This window comes from Palaemon carinicauda, chromosome 29 (genome assembly GCF_036898095.1).
Source record: "Palaemon carinicauda isolate YSFRI2023 chromosome 29, ASM3689809v2, whole genome shotgun sequence".
Taxonomy (NCBI): domain Eukaryota; kingdom Metazoa; phylum Arthropoda; class Malacostraca; order Decapoda; family Palaemonidae; genus Palaemon; species Palaemon carinicauda.
In genome coordinates, this window is record NC_090753.1 from 89,400,575 (window position 1) to 89,425,821 (window position 25,247).

Consider the following 25,247-nt stretch of genomic DNA (forward strand, 5'->3'; position numbering starts at 1 on the left):
ACACGATTTCGCCGTGTATGGCAAAAGATGACAAATGAATGAAAATTAAAATGGATCAGGCGCCTATAACAAGAACGCAAATTCAGGTGAGCGGAAAGTGTGTTATTTCCAGTTCGGGTAAAGTATAAAAATAATTTTTTTCCTGTTTAGAATTATACTTCGGATCATATTTAAAAGCTCTTTTGTTATATAAAAATGAATTGAAGACGTGATCTTATTTTTTAAATAGCGAGAGTAAGATCTTACTTTGTGGTCTTGAGCAAAGAGAATTCGACAATACAGATAAACGCAGAGGTTTAAAATCTGTATAGAAGCTGTGTGAAGGGAACTCTTCAGTTACCCCTCTCTCTCTCTCTCTCTCTCTCTCTCTCTCTCTCTCTCTCTCTCTCTCTCTCTCTCTCTCTCTCTCTCTCTCTCTCAGCAATCGCCTCGTTGCCATGGTGATTAAATGAGCCATCGCTCATAGCAAATACGTGACAAAAACTAAACAAAATCACTTACGGAAACAACCGACCAGCTAAGCCGCGCTTGCTCAGTTGAGGGAAAAAACGACCTCTGCAAAGCATCTGATGAGCTCTTGGTAAATCTCGCAACTCTACGGACTTTCCCGGCATTTTAGCGATTTTTTTTAACTGCGTTAAATGCTGCTTTTAACTCTGACATACGGCGATGAATATGATTATTATGAGAGTAATCTACAGTTATGTCAGAGAGAGAGAGAGAGAGAGAGAGAGAGAGAGAGAGAGAGAGAGAGAGAGAGAGCATATTTATCTGTAGTCTACACTGTAGTTTAGACATATGGCAAACTATATAATTTTGTTCTTGATAGTTGGATTAGCAGATATTAGTCACAAAATTTATGTTGTATAACATTAGGATGTGATGATAGGTAATGATTTGCTTATGTGTGATTATGACCCGATAGGCTACATATGTAGAAATGTGATGTGTGTTTCAGTAATTATATATCTTTTAACAAAAGGAAAATAAATTTCTTTAATTTATCAATGATTATATGAAGTCATTAGCCTATTAATGAAATTACTCATTCACAGTGACTGATAGACCGTTATATCACTGATCTTTGTAGCGGTATAGAGAAATCATTCGAGCAGTCTGTTATTTCCAGCTAATATTCTTATAAACATATAGATATAGTGACTATTTAAATCATAATGCTTCAACGGTATATAGTTTATCAAAGGTCACCGAGATTATTCTATGGTGTAAATTTCTATAGTTGCCAGATGTCTTCAGATGGATGATTGATAATTTGAAGTTGCCAAATGTTTCCAGATGGAAGATGGCTAGTCTGAAGTTGTCAAATGTTTCCAGATGGAAGATTGCTATTTTGAAGTTGCCAAATGTTTCCAGATGGAAGATTGCTATTTTGAAGTTGTCAAATGTTTCCAGATGGAAGATTGCTATTTTGAAGTTGCCAAATGTTTCCAGATGGAAGATTGCTATTTTGAAGTTGTCAAATGTTTCCAGATGGAAGATTGCTATTTTGAAGTTGCCAAATGTTTCCAGATGGAAGATGGCTAGTCTGAAGTTGTCAAATGTTTCCAGATGGAAGATTGCTATTTTGAAGTTGCCAAATGTTTCCAGATGGAAGATTGCTATTTTGAAGTTGTCAAATGTTTCCAGATGGAAGATTGCTATTTTGAAGTTGCCAAATGTTTTCAGATGGAAGATTGCTATTTTGAAGTTGCCTAATGTTTCCAGATAGAAGATTGCTATTTTGAAGTTCCCAAATGTTTCCAGATGGAAGATTGCTATTTTGAAGTTGCCAAATGTTTTCAGATGGAAGATTGCTATTTAAAAGTTGCCGTTACTATTCCAGTGCAGAACAAGGGCCTCAGACATATCCTTCCACTTGTGTCTGTTTACGGTCTTTAGTTAGTCAATCCATCAGCTTCTCTTCCTTCACCTGCTTCTTTTACAATCTCTACGGATCCGTTCTGTTTTTCTTGAAGTCCATCTATTATCTGTCATTCTCATTATATGCCCTGCTCATGTCCATTTCTTTTTCTTACTTGTTGTTAACATACGTAGTGGGTTCGCCAAGGCTCCAGCCACCCATTGAGATACTACCACTAGAGATTATGGAGTCTTTTGACTGGCCAGACAGTACTCATTGGATTCTTCTCTCTGGTCACGGTTCATTTTCCCTTTGCCTACACACACACACACACACACACACACACACACACACACACACACACACACACACACACACACACACACCCACAGCGAATAGTCTGGCCCATTCTTTACCTATTCTCTTTGTCCTCGTACACCTGACAACACTGATATTACCAAAAAATTCTTCTTCACCCAAGGGGTTACTGCACTGTAATTGTTCAGTGGCTCCTTTCCTCTTGGCAAGGGTAGAAGAGACTCCTTAGCTATGGTCAGCAGCAGTTCTAGAAGGACACTCCAAAATCAAACCATTGTTCTCTAGTCTTGGGTAGTGCCCTAGCCTCTATACCATGGTCTTCCACTGTCTTGGGTTAGAGTTCTCTTGCTTGGGGGTACACTCATGCACGATGTTTTGTCGTGTTTCTCTTCCTCTTGTTTTTTCAAAGTTTTTATAGTTTATACATGAGATATTTATTTTGATGTTTTTACTCATCTTATATATTTGATTTTTCCTTGTTTTCTTTCCTCACTGGGGTATTTTCCCTATTGGAGCCCCTGGGTTTATAGCATCCTGCTTCTCCATCTAAGAATATATATATATATATATATATATATATATATATATATATATATATATATATATATATATATATACATATATATACATATATATATATATATATATATATATATATATATATATATATATATACATACTCATTAAGACGGTCATATGTATATACAGCTATTACAAAGCATTAACTACAGTGACATTCAAATTCACAATGCATAGAATCGTTTCAAGATAAATTTGACTTGCCATTGTATATGTAACCTCATGAATCTACATTACTAAATCATCTGTATTTCACAAGAATAAAGACTAATCGTTATTTTTTCAGATGAATATGGTTTATTAATATGTATTTATAACAAACAATGCACAAACACCCAGTAGAAATCGCCTCAAAGTATTAATAGTTTTTAAATCCTCCATACATAGCGGATTTACTCCAAAATTAAACCATTTTGAAGTGATAGACTGATGATCGGTCTTGTCAAATTTCATGAAATTCTAGACAACCTTTCTTCAGATATTTCACGAAGCATAGACCAACACACAGACAGAACATAAATAACAAATAAACAAACAAACGCAATCAGATAGGACTAAAGAATGACGTCATCGATTGAAGGAAAAAAACAACGGACTCTCGCTAAAGGGGTAAACTCTGTGCTACTTGTTTGGAGGGACGATGGGGGGTGGGGGTTGATGGGTTTTCTTGGTAGGACGGCTGGGTGTGTCCATGGGGGAGGGGTTCACACCCCCAGAAGCCTGAACACCCCCTTCCCTTCTCGGTGTTCATCTTGAAAGCGGTAGCGTCAATGTTACTTCTGTCTGGCAGACGATGTTTTTAATTCGCAAAGGATTGGTCGAATGAAATGCGTGCGTCGGTATAAGTATATAATATAATATGATATAATATAATATAATATAATATAATATAATATAATATAATATGATATAATGTAAGGGTCTCTTCATATATTCGTCGTATACGGGTTGCATAATACTTGAGGGAAATACGTGGGAGTTTGTTCTTAATGTATAGGTCTATATGTTTGAATGTATGATGTATTCATAAAATTCCCACTTGTGTACATAGAAAATCTGTATAATACGCAATAAAAAAAGATGTGTGGATTTTGTAACGATCTAAAAATTTAACCTTGACTATTTCCAAGATTAGACGCTGATTATTTTTTTCTATTACCTTGAATAGTAATAAAAATTATTTTCAATACTGAAAGCTGTGTTAGAGCTGCAAGATTTGACCTGTAAAAGCTGGTATTCGACCTTGGGTCAGAAAATTCCACCGAGTAAAGTTAATGAATTTATCTAATTTTTATTTACCTGGTAACAATAAAGACAATCCATCAATCTCTACAGTATGAATATGCCAGTGACCAATGTGTTGGATTTTCTCTTGGGCCACCCATAGTGTAGAATGGAAAATAAAATTGATAAAGGACCTTTGATATTAATAAGGAATCTGCATTTGCTCTAATAAATGACAAATATTTCATAGTAAAGGACAAAGTTGTCCTAATGATGGATAAAGTTGGTTAAAGAATAATATTTTTGTCCTAATAAGTGGCCATAGTTTATTGACATATATAGGCCTACTTTACCTCAAGACTGAAGTTCGCCTAAGGATAAAGATTGAGACCATTGATTGGAAACAAATAGTTGTAAAAAATAGATAGTAGATTCACAATTGTGAGGAAAAATTCGCTAGATTTAGAAAAAAAAAAAAACAAGTAAATGTAGGCAATGGTAAAAAGATGAGTTGTAAGACACATATAATGTGAATGCTAAGGTGCTGTAAGTTGGAGAGGAATATATGAAAATGCTGGTGCATATGTAATCAAGGCAAGTAGGTTTGATAAGAATGAATAAAGATGATCATATAAGATAATGAATATATTATGGCTTAAGGTTAAAGAAACAGAACTGGTAGTAGTAGGCCTAGATGAAAATTTGTAAAGTGACATGAACCAGTAGGTCTGTGTGCTGATGTATTGTAACTCAATGCAAAGGAACATCTAATTTAAGGGCTGTGGATATCGTAATGCAATGATCTGATTTGTGTGAGCATCTTGAAATGAATATAATTGATGACAAAATCAGAAAAGTCAAAGAATAGAAGAAAATAAGATTGCAGTGTGTGCATAAGATTAGCGAGAGTATGGAAATGTCCGAAAGGTTTGTTGAACCAATTATCCTTTATGGAAGCGAAGTATGACGCTGAATTACGAGAATGGAGGCTTAATATCTGAGAGGCACAAAACTGTATGGAAGATAGGTCTAGGGGTAAACGACTCCAGCCTTTTTACAAATTGTTGCAGAATGTTTAATGCATCGAGGATTAATCAACCATTAAGTAGTTAAAAAGATGAATGTGGCATGACAGTAGTGACATTTCTCCCTAGAGCCATCCCTTGATAGGGGAAATGATTTTATACTAAACATTCCAAAATCAAACCATTGTTCTCTAGTCTTGGGTAGCGCCATAGCTTCTGTACCATGGTCTTCCACTGTCTTGGGTTAGAGTTCTCTTGCTTGAGGGTATACTCAGCCAAGCTATTCTATCTTATTTCTCTTCCCATTGTTTTGTTAAAGTTTATATGGTTTATATTGGATATATTTATTTTCATGTTGTTACTATAATTGAAATATTTTAGTTTTCCTTGTTTCCTTTCCTCACTAGGCTATTTTCCCTGTTGGAGCCCCTGAGTTTATAGTATCCTGCTTTCCCAACTAGGGTTGTAGCTTAGCAAATAATAATGATAATAATAATAAATATAATAATCTGCCTGTTCAGCCTAATATCTCCCCTATATAATAAAGAGCAAATGTCTATACAAATATATGTCTTTTCGCTCACACTCAGCTTTCCCCGTCCCTCGGTTGTGGGGGAGAGGAGTAGTCATACCCATGTGAGAGGGGGTGCGTGTGAACATTATCTATATATTTAGCTTTCATTTGACGGGTTGCTTACACTAGTGTGTATATATATATATATATATATATATATATATATATATATATATATATATATATATATATAAACAGAACATCCCAACTCTCCTTTTATCTGTTGCTAATATATGCAAATGGTGGGTCCGCCCTCCTTCAACTTTCCAAGCTTCCTCTCGGAGGAGAGGCGGAACGCGACCCATAACGAGCACCGCCGAAGCAAAAGGCGCCAATCCCAACCATTGCCTGACAGTAGAGACCTTGACTGATCCTGCCTTCAATATCAGGTGGAAATTGACAGCTGTCAGTTGGCGGCTGAGCGGCTCAGTGTGACCCCGACCTGACATGGTTTCGGGCGGGGGAGCTCTGACAGATTGCGTAAACTTCAGGCCTCTGCGCTTCTGTTTTAATTATTTTAATTTTGCGTTTAAGGGAGGTTACACAGTTGTTAGGTTATGGCATTTATATATATATATATATATATATATATATATATATATATATATATATATATATATATATATATATATATATATATAAAATGCTCAATCCGTAAGTTTGGCCGAACATTCAACGTAATCTATTCGAAATTCCACCTTCCATTCCCCGAACTGACTTAGGGACTCCGCATCCAAAACCGAAGCAATCTCGAGTCAAGTTGCTTTTAATCATTCATGCATAGCAAAGATATTTTTTTTTAAACACGAGACTCGATAAAGGAGACGCAACACCGTTTGTACCGATTACAAAAGTGGCGGGCAGAGAGAGAGGCTAGCTAGCTGGTGTTCTGCTACCACAGCTATTACATCATACAATATACAGCCCGGCCAAATAAATAAATGATTAAACGAAGAGAAAAGAAACGCTTTTGTGGCATGTTTAGAACATCACCACTTCTACGTGTAACTCATGTCTGGTGGAGAGAGATTATTCTCTCCATCTCCCTCCCCCCTTGTCACGTGATGATGACGTCATCAGCGGAGCTATCGACTTCCTCTTATGCTATACAAGTTCATATAATTCACCTTAGGATGTATTTCGCTGCCGTATGAGAAGGAAGACGATTGACAGCCTGGACAGGACATGTGGCGGCCCTCCCATCTGGACTAGTTCGTTATCTAAACTTGACCGCTTTTGATAACAGAAAACGGCAGAATTGCAAATGAGAGAGAGAGAGAGAGAGAGAGAGAGAGAGAGAGAGAGAGAGAGAGAGAGAGAGAGAGATTGTTGTGACCTTAAGGTGTCCTCCTTGAGGGTTAACTCCTGAACCTGCCATATTCTCATTCTTTCAGATATTTTCCTCGAACTCCGCTAGTCCTATCGATCACATGGCACATAAGGGTTGGGTAGTGGAGGTTCAGGGCATTTCTTCTTCTTCATACAAAACTGACCTTACTCGTCTTGAAGACGGTCATGTCACACGGCATGCGTTACCACGGCGATAACGGTGGTTAATTCGCCTTCGTTCAGGACGGACAGCGGGTAGAAATGCGCGTGAATGCGAGCGAGACAATTTGGAGAAGGCGATACAATGTGAGATGGGCGGGAAATATCGTGAGGGTAGCGTTCAGGCGGCAGCTGCCCTGGCGTTCCCCGTCAACGCAATCCCCCCCTCACCGCGCGCCCTTATGCATCTTCAAGAACTTCTTCAGGAGGATGTCGAGGGTCACAGTCATACTTTGTATTTATAAAGCACAAATCGCCCGCAACGCCTAAAATCTATGGCGACGGCGACGCCCATGTCATTTCCTCTCATCCGCCATTTTGTGGACTCGAACAAAGAGTGAGTGCGGTTTTTTTTAGACAGCCACCGTGCTCTCTCAGAAGTAGGGAATAGGTCATTATATGTAGGAACTGAATCCTCATGAGGGATATATCGATGAGAACCCGCATCTAATGCCAAAATATATTTATTGTAATGTTAATCAATAAAGTATTCTAGGGCCTGCGCGCCCGTCGCTGGGTGCAGATACCTCCTCGTTAAACCCGAGAGTGCGCAAAGTCTTCTAAACATATGACCCGAGTTAAATGCATAGACCACAGTCTACATGATTATTATTTGATTATAAACAGTGGTTGATTTATTGAATGTCTGTCTTAAGAATGAAAATATGGTAGCTACGGAGTAATATTTTTGGAGGAATAATGTTCAATTTGCGGAGAAGGGGCTGACGGACATTGTTGGAACGCTTGGTGGCTGGTGCTAGTCGCTAGCTACTCCGAAGATATATACGTACCGGCGGTGTGTCTGTGTGTGTCTCTTGGCGTTTTAAAGTGTTTTTGTGGCCCAACGCTATGTCCGCGGGATTACTGAGTGTGCGTTTCTAGTGCGTGATCACCGCGGAAACATGTCTAAGGACGTAAATAAGGACGCGGAGGCGTATGACAGAGAATACGATGCCTTTATTAAGCAACTTGAGGATTTCCACCAACAGAGAGGGTGAGTTTCCTCCCCCCCCCACCCGTTTTGTTGACTTTGTCGTTGCAGTGAAGACACGAAGGAGTGTTAGATATATTGTTAACCCATATAATTCACCCAGGGCATCATTCCCCCAATTCTAATCGTCTCCTCTGGCCTCTCTCTCCCCCGCAGGACACCTTTCCGACGTCTGCCCCGCATCAACGGCAAAGGAGTGGACCTCTACTTGTTGTACGTCGTGGTGACCGCCCGAGGCGGATGGCAGAAGGTCTGTTGTCAAAATGTGTATTATGGACACCATTCACAGCCGAGAGGCTTCTTACGGACTCGTATTTTCCCGCCACCCAACTCTTGAGGCTCCCATAGTGGCACTCTCTCTCTCTCTCTCTCTCTCTCTCTCTCTCTCTCTCTCTCTCTCTCTCTCTCTCTCTCTCTCGTTGGCACCCTGCACGCATACCTCAAGCAGTCTCTCTCTCTCTCTCTCTCTCTCTCTCTCTCTCTCTCTCTCTCTCTCTCTCTCTCTCTCTCTCTCAGCATCATAGGTCTATAGTTTATATATACTTCAATTCCATTCTTTGCCCTTTAAAATTTTAAAATATTTTTCGAGGTCAATTAGGCCTATCACAATCACTTTGCATGCCTCTATAGATAGGTTTGTTAAATTTAGTTTATGAATTTAATTTAAAATTGGTTTTTGTGTTTGGTTCTTGATTTGGGTCAAGTAGGATAGGTCTAAGGCCTATTAATAGATTGTTGTTTGTCTTTAATTAAGGTCATCCAGTTTAGGTTTTAGGCTTATAGTTACTAGGTTAGGTCAACTTTCAAATACCCCAAATTCATATTAAATTTGTTAGGAATAATTTGGTTACAATATATGAAATAACACAAGGTACCATTTAAGTATGAATTTTATATTTTTTTTAAGGTTTAGGCAAATCTATGCCTAAATGAATTTTTTTTGACAAAAAGACAATTTTCAGTATATATTTATTGGTAATGCAAAATTTTTAGGTTTGGTAATGGTGGGCTATAATTTTGTAAACAATACAGTACACAATTTTCTGTATTACCTCAAGTACACATAAAGAAGTTCATGTATTATCACATGCTGTAATGTAATTAAACTTTATTATGACATGCTGTAATATAATTTCTGTCATTTTGAGAATTATATTTAAATATAATATAGAATTTCAAATGGCTACTGAAGCTTTGACCTTGTAGTTTTCATAATTCCCTTTTATATTAATTTATTGAATGCTAGTCTATATGAAAGAGGTCTCAGCAATAACCTTTTTTGGGGTGTTTGTTTTAGTATTTTTGTAGTAAGAATTTTGTTGGTGTTTATACTTGAGGGTTTTGCTAGGCATGCAGTTAATTCTATTAGTCGGGTCTTTTCCATCATGAGGTTCAATATTGCACAGTATTCTAGAAGCTTTATTCCAGCTGGAACAAAGTCATGGAATGATCTTCCTAATCAGGTAGTTGAATCAGTGGAACTTCATAAGTTCAAACTTGCATCAAATATATTATGTTGAACAGGCTGACATTAGCCTAAGTCTTTTTATAGTTTATATATGAAATATCTTTTAATGTTGTTATTGTTTTTAAAATATTTTATTTTAATTGTCCATTACTATTTTTATCATTTATTTATTTCTTTATTTCCTTTCCTCATTGGGCTATTTTTCCCTATTGGAACCCTTGAGCTTATAGCATCTTGCTTTTCCAACTAGGGGTGTAGCATAGCTAGTAATAATATTGGGTATTATTTGAGGGAGGATTATTCTCATATATGTTTAAATGTTAGATGGATTTGGTCAGTCAATAATTAGTTCTGAAGCTTTTAGAATTTTTTTTTATTTTTGCTTTTCTTTTAGATTTTTTTTTTAATTTTTCTTTTAGAATTAATTATATTTTTGTTTTTCTCTTAGAATTTATTTTTTTATTTTTGCTTTTCTTTTATAATTTATTTTTTATCTTTGTTTTTCTCTTGTAATTTCTTTATTTTCGTTTTTCTCTTAAATTTATTTTTTTTTCTTTGAAAATCACTCATGTGAAGTAAATGCGGAATGTGTATCTTATTTGGTAAAGTGGTAATGTTGAATTAGAGAAACTACATTTTGCATGACGTCGTGCAATGTAGTAATGAATAGAAGACGCTAGGGCTACTAAATATTACTGCATAGGCTATACTATGCAAGGGTATGCGAGTTGGTTGCAGTTGTTGTTATTCTTTTATTATTTGGAAGGTAGAGCACGTGGAAAATACAAGATTTGAAATTTTTAAGCTCCAATTCAATTTGAATTTAGTTTTATATAAGATATGACACTCACATTTTATAGTCTTGAGACTATACAAGATTTTGATAATTCATAAGGCCTTCACTATGATTATATTCACCGAGTAGTATCAGATTTATTGCGTGGCCATCGTGGTAGCATACTGACCATAGAACTCTGGTTGTGATGCTGGAATTAATTTCAAGACATCTTATACCTGTATAGGGATTTCATAGCAGACATCGTGAAACCATTATATTCTGGTTGGCCCATTCATATATTCTAGTAATTAGTATATGACAGGTAGTTGTTGGACTTTTTATCTTGGTGTACCATGAACTCTGTGCTCTGGTACTTCATTGTTACTAGTGTAATCATGTAACTGAAGTACTGTAGATTTTTATCAACTGTGTTTATAAGGTGCATCTGTGTGTACTTGAAAAAAGGCTTTCTGTGAATGCCTTCTAAAAAGCTTGTGTATTCTAGAGGTTGTAGGCGATCTATTTTTCGTGTCATTGTTATGTATATTTCTTCAAAAAAGTGAAACAACTTCACATACACATGCATTATATAATGAACCTCTGCTGGAAAAAAAATTAGAAGGTTGATTAGAGCCTTTAATTCTACTTACAATTATCAGACTGGTTCCATATGTGGGATTTTGCAAGGATTTCTTTGCTCTCTAAGAGTGTATGTTTAGTTATTTTACCAAAGGTGGTTATTTTATTTATTTATTTATTTATTTTTATTTTTTTTTTACAATGTAAAGGTGTACAGTACAGTATTATTTATCTACTGTATATTCTTTTATGAAAACAATAGAGAAGCAATGCTATTAACATAGAATTTAGTTTGATTTCATGGAATAGGTAATATTGAAGATTAGAGCATGTATTAAGTTGTGTTGTTTTCTTGCTTTTTTTACAATTTTTTTTTTAATCCCTGTTATTGTAAGTATTATCATATTCTTAGATTGTAACTTGTCTAATAACCAGACTGTCACAAGCATAATGACAGTTTCTTTCAAAAAACAAGTTTGTAAACACTGTGTAAAGGAGGAATAAAAATATAAAGAATAAAATAAGAAATGAAGTAACTCAGGTAAGAATCGTGTTGACCTTTTGGAGATGAGTATTAAGTTTGAAATGTTGACATTCTGATTTTTCAAATTCAGTTACATGGTGAGAAAAATATCATCATAATATGGTAACATTCTAATGTAGATTTTTATGAGAATCATTCATATTCAGTTACATGGTGAGGAAAATATCATCACAAAAGGGGTAACAGATTCCTCTAGATGTTTATTAAAACATGAAGTGATGCTTATTCATTGTATTTAAATTGTTTTAAAGCCAGATAATCTTCAGTATTTGAAGTTCTTCCCAGTGCCTAACTGGAAGCTTTATCTCTGTGTTGTTTTTTGCCTCCTATAAAGAAAACAGAAATTTCTGATATTTCAAGGAAAGAGATTGATTTTTTTAAAAAGTCAACTGTATATGTTATTAGGTTATTCTGTGAAATTAGATTTAGATTATCCAGTTATTGAGAAGTTGCTTTTATGTGGTGATCTGTTCAAAGGTACTTTCACTTTCTAATACTGCTTGTTGTATTTACTAATCATGGTGATGGTAATTTTTTAAGCCAATTGAAGTATGGTATGCCATACTTGTTTAGTCCCTGGATGTTTTCTTTTATAGTTCCGATTATTGTTTTTCTTTCTTCATTTTTACATGTTAAAAAATATTTTGTAAACTATTAAAAGTTTCATTCCTATTATATAGTATTCAAGGGTATCCTGTTAAAAGGATTTTATGGCAGTTATTATTACTACTACTACTACTACTTGCTAAGCTGCAACCCTAGTTGGAAAAGCAAGATGCTATAAGGCCAGGGGCCCCAACAGGGAAAATAGCCCCGTGAGGAAAGGAAAGAAGTAACATTAAAATAAATATTTCCTATATAAACTATAAAAACTTAACAAAACAAGAAAAGAAATAAGAAGAATAGTGTGCCCAAGTGTACCCTCAAGCAAGATGATAAAATTTATATAACAAACAAAGCATAAGGTTTAGTTTCTGCAGTGTTTTGAAGCATTAGAGCAGTTGTTAGGGCTAGTTTTTTTGCTTTATTTCAAGTGGTTATTTTGTATTTGAGATTTTATACTAATATTTGATTGACTTGGATGTACCTATTGTTCTCATTCTTAAGACTGATGTATCCTTAGCAATGTGTATCATAGACTTTCCTCTTAGTTTCCTTGTTGAGTCTACCATTTTGTTAAATAATTATAGTTTCCTAAGATTGTTACATGCTCCTTGAGGGTATGGAGTGGAGGTGGTCATGTTTTGGAGGCCTATTTGGTCACTACAACAGGGTTTCTTAGGATGTTCTTTAAGAGTGAGGGAGTTTGTTTATTGTATAATAAAGTATTTAACCATATTCACATAAACTTGTTAAATTTAAATATTATTTCAGATAGTTTTCTGTATGTTGTTTGTTTACAAGAGGCTGGAGGTATGTTAGACATTTTAACTAGTTATTGGCTATCTCAAAACCAGAATTTAGTCATATTGTTGGATTTGTTTGTGATTTGCCATTGTAGGAGTCAAGTTGATAGATTTTATCCTGACTGCCATGATGTCCAGTATATAATTCCTTAGGCTCCAAAGATATCTATATCACAACCATTGTGCAGAATCTACGGATATAAGTTTTAAATGTTATGCCTTTAGCTTTTCATTTTATTTGCCATTGTACTTGCTTAGGATGAAGAAAGTACTTTACATTATACATTAATTTAGAAATACCAAGTTTTGGAGAATGTAGTAAAACTTTTTTTTTAGATAAGGATTTGTAGTTCTTTACAGTAGCCTAATTCAATCAACTTTGTGTTGTGCCGTAGGTCATCTTTTAGTAATCAGTTTTATTAGCCACCTTATAGGTACAGTAATGATTATGCTGCTGTTTGAGAGCAGTTTTTCTATGTATATTTGTATCTGTGCATGTTTTCATGTTATTTTCTTTTATTCATATTAGAGTAGAAAGCTGACTTCTATGATAAAAGTACAGTACCTTCATGATTATAATAATCTGCGATACTTCGTATGTTATATAACTTCTGTCAAAACCTTTGGTCCATGAGGAATTTAACCTGCATGTTTCCAGGGATACAAAGTCTAGGTTGCAGAAGTTGTTGGTCAATCTTGTGTGTTCATTATTTCCCTTGACGTTTTATGTCAACATGCAGTTGACCTAATATGATACAGTACCATTGCATTCACATTAGTATAAACTGTAACAAGTGTGGTTTTGATGAGTTTTTTGGTTTCTTACTGTAACTTTCCCTGTCACAGGTGCAAGTTAAATGGATGCCAGCCATATTAGAAATCAGGATTAGATAATGCACCTCAAGAAATGTGAAGCAAAACAAGTAGTGTCTGAATTTCATTGGTGTTTCCATTGTTATCAGTGACCCTGCCTTTTTTGATTGGGGTTACATTTGGCTTCAGCGATTGCAGTACACTTCATATGAACCGAAGGGCTGTATGAAAATGTTATGTGCGTAACAGTACCTCAAAAAATTAGATAAGCATATTTTTATCACATTTTTACAAGCTCAGCACCTTTATTATACAGGCAATGTAGCCAACAGTTTCTCTTTTGCTAAACAAGGGTTGCCTGATACACTAGATCTGTCAGACGTCTCCTTAGCTTCCCGTGAAGTTTACTGGAATTAATGAAAACGACTCTGCAATGTTGTCGGCTGCTTGGATCCTGTATTTCACCTTCATTGTAATTTATTGTTGTGGATGTCATTATCATCCTTCATCTCCTGTGCCAGGCAAGATTTTCATGTGATTGCTAAAATTTTTTTAGTAGGAGATTCACTTTCTCTTTCAATTTGAATACTCTGCAGTATTGATATTTGTAAAGCTCTGTTATATCAACAGTATGCTTCATGGCAATTGCGTTTCATGACGAAGTTGGTTTTGTCTATGAAATCCTGATTGTTTTTATTTTGTATTTGGGAGCTATGTTTTGTGCTAGTCCTTGGTAAGATTTGCTTTTATTATTATTATTATTACTATCCAAGCTACAACCCTAATTGGAAAAGCAAGACGCTATAAGCCCAGGGGCTCCAATAGGGAAAAATAGCCCAGTGAGGAAAGGAAATAAGGAAATAAATAACTGAAGAGAACAAATTAACAATAAATCATTCTAAAAAAAGTAATGTCAAAAGAGATATATCATATATAAACTATTAACAACGTCAACAACAAAAATGTCATATATAAACTATAAAAAGACTCATGTCCGTCTGGTCAACAAAAAAGCATTTGCTCCAACTTTGAACTTTTGAAGTTCTACTGATTCAACAACCCGATTAGGAAGATCATTCCACAACTTGGTAACAGCTGGAATAAAACTTCTAGAGTACTGCGTAGTATTGAGTCTTATGATGGAGAAGGCCTGGCTATTAGAATTAACTGCCTGCCTAGTATTACGAACAGGATAGAATTGTCCAGGGAGATCTGAATGTAAAGGATGGTCAGAGTTATGAAAAATCTTATGCAATATGCATAATGAACTAATTGATCGACGGTGCCAGAGATTAATATCTAGATCAGGAATAAGTGTGATACCCTTTCAGCAATATTTGGAATGGACATATAAACTTGTTAATTAGTGTCACCAATGGTAGCTGATGAAATTTTATGAAGATGAAATCACAACAATTCTCCTTTAGGGAAATGTGTAAAATGCTGTGGGGTTGAAGCAGTATTTATCATTGAGTTGGGTTTGTATTCTAGGATAGATTCAATACAAATTACGTTTATACAACTTGCTCCTTTGGTGAGAGACTGTCCATGAAGAGATTGGTATGTCATCCTTAACTGAAAAAGCCTACTTTCTTGTCACTTTCGTAAGATGATCACCTACATGGCCTGTCACGTGGTATGCTAAGCCAACAGTGCCCCTTGTTCAAGTATGGTGTGTTTGTGGCTCTATGTTCCATGAGTTTCCAGGAGAATTAGTTTTCATCTTGATTTGGGAAGCAATGCCAGTTTGGTAGATAGCATAGTGTCAAGAGGTCTTCAGTGTATATTGTCACCAATTCCTCCCCTCCCCCAGCAACAAGGGAAGCCTTGTTGCGAGAGAAGTTGGAGGGATCTCTGTTCCTTCAATAGATGACTTGTCTTTGGAAAGATTGGTCATTTTGGTTACACATCTTGTCTGACCAGTAGGTAAACTGTGAAAAGGAAGGAGTCAGAGATGGGGAAGGTCAGTCATGGTCATTTCAGTCATTCGTAACGTGCTGTAATCCCCAGACAATATGCTGGTCTGTCCAGCAGGAGTTCAGGCTGTTACCCAACATACGAGTGACCATCACATGTCCAGGAGAGAACAATTCCTTTGGCTTGTGGTCAGTGCCTTTAGATAGGAAGATAGCAAGGGGACCTTGCAAGGTCACACACACTTGTCGTCAGCACCTGAACAACTGAATAGCTTTTGAATCTTGTAAATTATGAGGTATTGTGTCATGCTTTTCAAATACAATAATCTTAAAATATGATAGCTTTTACAGCCTTTCATTAATGTGAAACTTTGATGTTCAGTGCTGTCCAGAAAGTTTTTCTGTAGCCTGTATATGTCAGTTGGTTACAATATTTGACTGCTTATAAGAGGATTTGAAAGTTAATAAGGTATTGTAATGTGTGCAATTTGTCAAAAGCAAAACCATAATGTGAAAGGTGTGCACAGCAATTTGAAGTCTTAGTACCGTTATACTGTACTGTAGTTAGTATAATTTATAAATTTCAAGAGTAAAAGCTGTAAGGGTTTTCATTGCCCAAAGAATAGAGAGGTTGTTGGGTATTTCTGTTGCTGTATTCTACTTGTTCATTCCTATTTACATCACAGAATTAAGGTTGCAATGCATGAAGTAATACAGTTTGCTATACTTAGCATTAAAAGTAGTTACGGTCTACAAAGTAGTAATTGAAATAGTCTATAGTGAAACCCTAATTCTGAAAGAGTGCAGTACAAAAATTTAACCCCATGTCACCTGGCCTATCAAAGATAATAAATTGCTAGGGTGCCATTACAGTACAGTGGTGTTGATTATTGTTTGTTTAACTGTACTGTATTTGCCAGAGCTAACTGTTACTATATATCTGTACTAATGACAAGCTCTTAGGTATATCTGTATATGTCTGTCTTAAGTGGAAAAATACATCAACCACATGGAAGAAGATTCGATTGTATTTAGGAAAAGTGCCATTTACATGTTTTCCAATACTGTTTTGAAAAGAATGCAAACAGAATTAGGGTTTCCTATATGTAACTATAACTATGTTATATATTACGAAGGAATATGTTGTTTTAATGCCTATATGCTGTACTTTTTGTGTGTGTATTTGCTCCAAGGTAGAGATTGTGCTATGTGCTTGGTGGGACATTTTATAAACAGCAACTTTCACATTATTGTTGAAAGCTGGCGTTGCTTTTTGGCTTCTTAGTTTACCTTAGATTCTTTTAGACATGTGAACATTCTTAATGATATCAGTTATCACTATATGATCTAAGGTTTCATAGAAATCCCTTATACTGCGCTGTACATGTTACTGATTTCTTCTTCCTGTTGAATTCATCACCGTGATAAGCTGCATATAGCTCTAAATCAAACTTAGGAATTATGCTAATTGATGTAATTTGTTATATATATTTCATGAAGTGAACAGTGATGTCAGTGCTAGTATATAATTTTGAATAGAATTCTGTCAGAACTTTGAAGGGAAAAAGATTAACATTAATATTTTTTTTGTGTCACATCTTTTATACTAGTTTATGGGGTGGGGGGGGGGGGGGGGGGCGTTGTTAAAGTACCTTATGAATGGCAGAAGCAAGGAACACAACATTGTTTATATCCTACATATGATCAGTAGCCAAGCCCCTTCTCCATCATACTGGGACCAGGGAGGCCCAGGCAATGGCTAATGACGACTCAACAGGTAGACCTATAGGCTCCTCCAAACCACCCCATTTCTAGCTCTCACTGTTGGTGAGATTAGTGACGCTACTAAAAATCTAACTTGAGCATGTCTTGAACTCTCGTCCAAGATATTGCTAGTGATGGACATTTCCAATCTTTACTCAAGTCTAAGGCAAGAGCTAATGAATTTCTAGAGGGAATATCATTTCATGTAGAGTTGTGTTTGGTAGGTATAAAGGGAGCACCACGGCCCATTTGTATAATACAGTACACTATCTAGGTTGAATAAAGATAGTCTAATGACTTGGATTTTTCTATTGAAGGAGTTTTTTCTTTTGAAAGTTAAATGTTAGGATGTTTATTAGTAATTTATTCAGATGATTTGGTTAAACTGTCAAAAGCTACAGAATAATCTTAAAAGAGCAATAACTCTGAATTTGGTTTAGTATAATTCCTGGGATTTTCATAAAGTCATGGTAATAATGATATAAGAATTTTTCTTAAATAGTGATGTCATGTTATTTTGAATGTGCTCCTATTCATAGAGCAGTTATGAAGAGTTTTTAGATTTTTGTGATGATCTTGGAAGTGTTTAATGATTTCATATCTTTAGGGAACAACTCTTGATTTTTTTTTTAGAATAGTTTTCTAAATGGTTCTGTATGGTTTTTCTTGGAGACCAGTATATGAAAATTGTAATTTCTATAAGTTTCGAAGATATTTTTTTTGTTTCCAGGAATTTGATAAATTCCAGTTTGAGTTTACAGTTTATGCACCCAGTACATAACTGATGGGATAAAAATTTTGCCTGGAAACCTTGAGAAACTTAATTTTATTTCTTCATAAGCTGAGTTACAGAATTAATTTAACCCATTTAATGTAGTTGGAAGGTACTACTGTAAGTGTGAGAGGGTGTGGTGTCTAAGAAGTAAATGTATATCCTGTTAATAGTTATAAATAGTGTTGATTTCATCCCACTAATATGTCTTGCATATGTGGCATTTGAAAGATTCAGTATTGTGTTCCTCTATTACATCGGAAGTAGCTAATTTTCTCTTAAATGTATTGTGTAAACTCCAGTTAATGTATGGAAAATATTGTTGACAACTTTATTCTTGATATGCCTTTTCATTTGCTCTTGTAAAATGGAGAAAATGGTTCTTTAGTTTAAGTATGCAACATATTTTTGAGATGTTATATTAATATAAAGGCGATGGTTAGACATAGTTGTATGTACAGGTACCAGTAGTTATATTAATTTGAAAAAAAGAAGTCTTGAGACAGGTACTAAGGTATATCATGTACTAGATCATCTTCCAAGATTCGAGGCTTGTCATAAAAGGAAATGGTTTAACTACTGATGGGAACAAAATTAGGCTTCACTATTACATCGTATTTTGTCACCAAAGGATATTTTATTGACCTTGGCAACATGATTGTTGTAAATGTTTGTTTCATCAGATTACAGTATGTCATAGATACTCTTAACTACCTAATTTAAGGGCTGGTTTCTTGGTCCTTCAGACATGGAAATCCTGTGTCCTGTGTCCTACAGGATCTTTAAGATTTTAGTGAATACAATCTTAGTCATTTACATTATCAAAGTAATTTGTGTCAGTTTTGAAATCAACATTATCGAAGCACTTTTAACTTGTTTTCAGGTTATTTATTAGGTGTATTAACATATTCATAGCTAGTATCGTCTTAAGCTTACTATGCATTGATTGTTTTTAATATAGGATAATGTTTAGTATATTTGCAAGTAATCCAAGCTCCGAGTTTTTGAATTATAAACGTTCAGTACTAAGTGAAACCAGTGAATTTTATTTCAAATGTTTTACCTTTGAAGAGAAATCAGTATTTTCCAGTGTTGTACTATTATCATTTGCTCTCCAAGTGTAAAGCCTAGAGAAGGGAGCATTATAAAATTATTTTTGATTAAATTTTCTTCCTAAATGCTAATGTTTTACCTTTTTTCTTGCATCTTCAATAGGTGAATGCCCGTGCAGAGTGGGAAGACATTCTAGAGGATTTCCGTCTACCGTCTGGATGTATAAATTCCTCAACTGCCCTGAAGCATATCTACATAAGGTAAGTGTTATTGTTGAATCTTGGTCAGAAGTGAGCATTATTTGTGACAGTTAAGGAGGGTGTTCAGTATGGAAGGATAGCGCCAATGTAGTGGTTTTTCTAGATGTGTTCATTTTTTTAGAGGAGTTTGTGTGTGTATGGGGAGTAAAAGGTGTTTGTTTTTAGAAGAGCTGTGTGTCTATTGTGGTCAAGTTTTTTTATATAATTTGGAAAAACGTGTGTATCCTGTGTTTTCCCAGTTTTATATATATATATATATATATATATATATATATATATATATATATATATATATATATATATATATATATATATATATATATATATATATTGAATACTATTTTTAATAAAGTTTATGGGGACATTGGGTTTTGAGGCATAGTCTGTAATACAAAATCTTAAATATTATGGGTTTTTGATAGTCTCTTGTAACTTGAAGAAAGTTCCCAAGAAACTTATTCCTGGTTATAATGGAATAAGTAATTTTATTACTACTCTATAGCTCTGAGGGGATTGGGTCGCATACCCATACCAAACAAATACATAGGATGAAAAAGGTAGAGGGGTAAGGCTTTACTCTAGATAATGTGCCTCCTAGAGAAGTATAAGGATAAGTCGTATATAAAAGCAGCTGTAGGCCTTCTGAAAATTAAGAGTAGAGTGAAAGCAATTTGCCAGTCTTTTCATACTTAGGATTACTAATTGTCACTTCATAGAGCGGGTGACAATTGGAGGAAGCCAATGTGGAAACTTGGTTATTATTATTATTACTTTTTTAAGCTACTACCCTAGTTGGAAAAGCAGGATGCTATAAGCCCTGTTGCTCCAACAGGGAAAATAGCCCGGTGAGGAAAGGAAGTATTTTAGAAATATTAACAACATTAGAATAAATATGCCCTATATAAACTATTAACTATAAACTAACAAAACAAGAGAAATAAGATAGAATACTGTGTCCGAGTGTATCCTAGAGCAAGTGAGCTCTAACCCAAGACAGTGGAAGACCATGGTACAAAGGCTATGGCACTACCCGAGACTAGAGAAGAATGGTGAAGTAGTTAGTTTCATAAACTCCAGATGTTGGGAAAAGAAATCTCTCTCTCTCTCTCTCTCTCTCTCTCTCTCTCCTCTCTCTCTCTCCTCTCTCTCTCTCTCTCTCTCTCTCTCTCTCTCTCTCTCTCTCTCAGTCAAATGTTTAAAGGAAATAATAGTTTTGTTTGCACATAATTTAGTCATGGTTAGAAGTTTTAAACCCTTTATTAGAAATATCCACCTCTCTCTCTCTCTCTCTCTCTCTCTCTCTCTCTCTCTCTCTCTCTCTCTCTCTCTCTCTCTCTCTCTCTCTCAGTCAAATGTTTAAAGGAAATAATTGTTTTGTTTGCACATAATTTAGTTATGGTTAGAAGTTTTAAACCCTTTATTAGAAATATCCAGTCCTGAAAACAGGACTATATAAAATTCACTTGACAATTTCTCATTCTCAAAACTAGGAAAGTAGTGTCTATAGATAGATGTATGTGTCATTTAGTAGCATGTATGTATGAATACATACAAACGAGCATCTATTCTCGTTTGGACTATTTTCAGACAAAAGGCATGAAATTAACGAATTACACTACTGTATATCATTAAATTACCGAGTTACAGTACCGTATAGTAACGAATTACAGTACTGTCAATTATCCATTTAATCAGCATTTTTTTGTGTGTGAAATCAATTGGATTCAAGTATTAAACCCTGGCTAATAAGGTTTAACTTTTATTTGAGTGATTATGAATCCATTCATAAACTGTCATGTGATTGCTTGAAGTTTTAGGTTCTATAAGATGGGTATACCGTATTTCATTAAAAATCAGGCAGGTGATTTTTTAATCAACAGTATAACAACCAGGTTTTTGTCATGAGATTATATGTTGTCATCGTTTTGAAAGTAAAGGAAGTTTGTGAGAGTGCTTGACCGTTTAGGTCTTGGAGTGAAAGAAGGCTCAGCTGTCATGGGGCCTCTTAGAAACTTATCCTTCCTTCCTCCCCCTTCCTTTCGGTTTGGGAAATCTTTGTTTACATATGTACGCATGCATGCGCTGTTATTGTTTTGGTGTGACGACACGTGGAAGTATCTGTGATAGGAGTGACATGCGCTGTGTGCAGGTGAACGGTAGAGGTAGGCAGTAGTGTAGGTCATGGTGGGAGGGAGTGGTGAGGGCCCGCGAGATTGGAGATTTGTATGTGGGAGGGGGAGGGAGAGAGAGGGCATGTGTTCGAGGGAGAGAGAGAGAGAGAGAGAGGGAGTGTGTATGAGGAAGAAGGAAGTCTGAGGAGGCCAGCAGCAGACACAGACAGCGTGGCGACCAAACTCATTCAGGGGCTGATATTGCCTCCGAATGAACGGAGTCGCTCTTGGCTGGCCCTGTGCGCGCGCGCTCACATATATACTCTAACTCTCGCACACACACATACGAAGGGCCGTGGCTGCTGCTGCTGCATTCAATCCTCTCTCTCCCCCTTCGTGCACACTCACTACAGATGATGGTATACCTCCACCGTGATATCTCCCCCGCAAACTGACGACGGACGTTGCTTTGAATGTCTCCGGCCAGCCAGCAGCAGTGTTACTACAGTAGATATTACTAAGTGGGATGCTTTCTACGTCTACCAGAAACACCGTTAATTCTCTCTCTCTCTCTCTCTCTCTCTCTCTCTCTCTCTCTCTCTCTCTCTCTCTCTCTCTCTCTCTCTCTCTCTCTCTCTCTCTCTCTCTCTCTCTCATTTTCAATCTGAAATTTCTCGTGTACAGCTTCGGTTATTCGAACTTTTTTTTTTACTACGTGCCTTTTAACTTTCCCTCAAGGTTGAGCAGGTTGCTTATCCTTCGTGGGTTATGCCTATAGCTAGGAGGATCCAAGGCCTATAGGCAGGCATACCTGCCTACATTTGGGGAGTCCCCTACCTTTCAAATTGAGCCTATGTCTGGGTCTAAACAAACTTCACGAGCTTGAACTTCATTGTTTGAATGCACATGATTGAAAACAAAATATAATGGTTTGAGAAGTAGTTAAACATATAATTTTCATATGTTTAATTGAATTTAAGTAACCTTCAATTTTGTCGTTTTTGTTTTAAGTTTCAAGTGGAAATTGTTTTCTATCAAAAACTATGTGATTTTCTTCTCCACCGTGTGGAATGAAAAAACATTGGTGTATTATTATTTCTTGGGACTGAAATTTAGCTTTGTGGTGTGACTGCTATCCCTACCTCGTATTGATTCGTGACATGGGAAGCTGTTATTCACCTATCGAGGTTATTTTGAGGATCTGATCATTGTAAGAGAATTCGTGGTTTGGTAATTTGATTTCCTGGTGTATTTAGTTAAATTGATTTTTTTATAAATTTTAACCCTTGAAAAACTAGTCATTGAGTCAATGAATCGAAGTGACGTTTTATTTCAATTTATTTGTAAATGTGTGAAGTTCCAACGTACAGAGCTAAAACGTTCGAAATAAAGTAATATCAACAGGGGAGCTAAAACGTTCGAAATACTGATACCAACACAGGAGAGCTAAAACGTCCGAAATAAAGTGATATCAACACCTGAGACCTAAAACGTTTGAAGTAAAACTCAATAGAGGAGCTAAAACTTTCGAAATGAAAGTATCACACGAGGTAAAACGTTTGAAATAAAAAGCTCTACACAAGAGCTAAACCGTTCGAAATAAAACTCAACAGATGAAATAAAAATATCTCACACGAGCTAAAACGTTAGAAATAAAAATTTCCACCGTGCTAAAATGATCGAAATAAAACTCAACACAGGAGCCAAAGCGTTCGAACTAGAGATCTCAACACAAGAGCTGAAACGTTAGAAATAAAAATATCTGAACTCAAGAGCTAAAACTTTCGAAATAAACATTTCTGAACTCACGAGCTAAAACGTTCGAAATGATAATAATCTCCACAAGAGCTAAATAGTTCGAAATTAAAATCTCTCTACACAGCTGAAACGTTCGAAATATAAATCTCTCTACATAAGATCTAAACGTTCGAAATGAAAATCTCAACACACGAGATAAAACGTTCGTATTAAATCTTCCAGCGCGTAAGAGTTGAAAGGCTCAAAATAATATCTCTACACAAAACGTTTGAAATGTGCTATGCCAAAAGGACCTTTTAGGGATATGTGTTTTGGATTGCTCGATTCTGTGGGTATAATGTTTGTTCCTTATTGGTAACAGGTTTATTATTGATAATCTCCAGTTCATTTTTGCCAATTGCTCATTTGGAGCTGTTTAAGATCTTAATTACTGTTGTAGCATTACTTGGGTATATATTAATTTTCTCCTTAACTGCACTTGTTATATATCCTTCTACTTAATCTCTTTTCTCTCTTCCTGTCTTCTTTCTTGCTGTTCAACTATAACCTTGACCTCATAGTCCAACTAGCTTTTTTCAAGAGAAGCAATTGGATGCTGGTTGACCTTGCTTGGTCCCATCTTCAAAATGTCCAGTCCAATATGATTTGCTATCAGGCATTGCATGGCACCCATAAGGCCCTCCTGGTTAGCCATCACCTTGATTGCAAGGTAGCTATGATGATCTCAGTCTGAGGGTATGTGAGCGCTTGGGTCACCTTTTAGATAAGGTCTAGAACTCTAGATCATAGGTCACTGTGGTTAGTCAATCTTCCTGTCCTAAGTGTAGGTCATGGAACTCGTCCGTCTTAAGGAACATAGAAGGGGACTTCCTTGTCGCGAGCTTACTGCCTCCAACGTGGTTTGGTTATTCGGGAAAGTCTAGGACTGCCAGTCTGGACTATAGATGACGGGGGGAAACGTTGGTTGGTCGGTACAGTACGTTTGTGCGTGTGCGCGCGTATACGTTGGATGTTGTTATGGGGAGGAGGTAAAAGGGGGTTTTGAAGGGGGGGGGGGATTCGTCGTCGTCGTTGTAGTAGTAAAGCCCTGTAACCTTGGCATTGACCCAGTGAAAGGCGGGGAGGGGGGAGATGGCCCCGGAGAGACGGGACCACGTGCGTGAGACCGTGTATGACGTCATAGTGACGTAGACACTAGTAGAGGGATCTCCGTTGTTGAGTGAGAGAGAGAGAGGGAGTGAGTGAGTGAGAGCGCCGGCTATGAGGGTGTGTGTGTGTGTTTGTGAATCGGTGCTAGTTGTTAGACGGTTCTTGGTGGTGGTGCAACGAGAGACACATACGGTCCGTGGTAGTTGCCCTTGGTCGTTTTGTGTTCGTACGTATGTGCGTTCTCGTTACACCATCACTGAATGAGGGAAGAAATAGAGTTGCTCCCTTCTCCTCCTCTTCCTCCTCCTGACACCCTTCATCTCCTCCTCCTTGTGTATATACTCTTGGTCACCTGAATTCCATCCACTCCACGGGCTCGCCCTCCGAGCGGGGACGTTTGTGTGGAGAGAGAGAGGAGCGTAGTAAGAATCGCTATTCATTTGCAGCCTCATGCAATGGATTGGGATAATCTTCGGGTTCTGTTGCAGTTCGAACCTGTTGATTCGTCGTGAGCTAAGCAAAAAGCCATCAGTATTTGGTTTATCAAAATACGAATGACTTATAAATTTGTACATACGAAATCAATGTGTCCTGTAAACATCTTGAAAGACCTGCGATCATGATTTTTTTTTTTATACTATCCATCACTTTTCAACTACCCCCTCCCCACATTTCCGGTCTCTCTTGTAAGGCCTTCCCGGGTTCAACGCTGGCCCACGTGGGCCAGCTTCCACAAACTTGACCCGTATTTGATTG

General features: G+C 36.4%; 1 protein-coding gene across 6 annotated transcripts in view; it reads left to right on the forward strand.

The window, feature by feature from the left end:
• The first annotated feature begins 7,822 nt into the window (after positions 1-7,822).
• The window catches only part of Bap170 (Brahma associated protein 170kD), a 59,039-nt gene continuing 41,614 nt past the window's right edge, over positions 7,823-25,247 (forward strand). For 3 of the 6 annotated variants that reach the window (XM_068352939.1, XM_068352940.1, XM_068352942.1), the window contains exons 1-3: positions 7,825-8,123; positions 8,277-8,370; positions 19,376-19,473. In XM_068352939.1, the coding sequence (XP_068209040.1) occupies positions 8,032-8,123; positions 8,277-8,370; positions 19,376-19,473 (284 nt within the window). In that variant the 5' untranslated portion in view covers positions 7,825-8,031. Of the gene's footprint in view, positions 8,124-8,276; positions 8,371-19,375; positions 19,474-25,247 lie in introns of all 6 variants that reach the window. The other 3 variants (XM_068352938.1, XM_068352941.1, XM_068352937.1) reach the window with 2 other exon arrangements.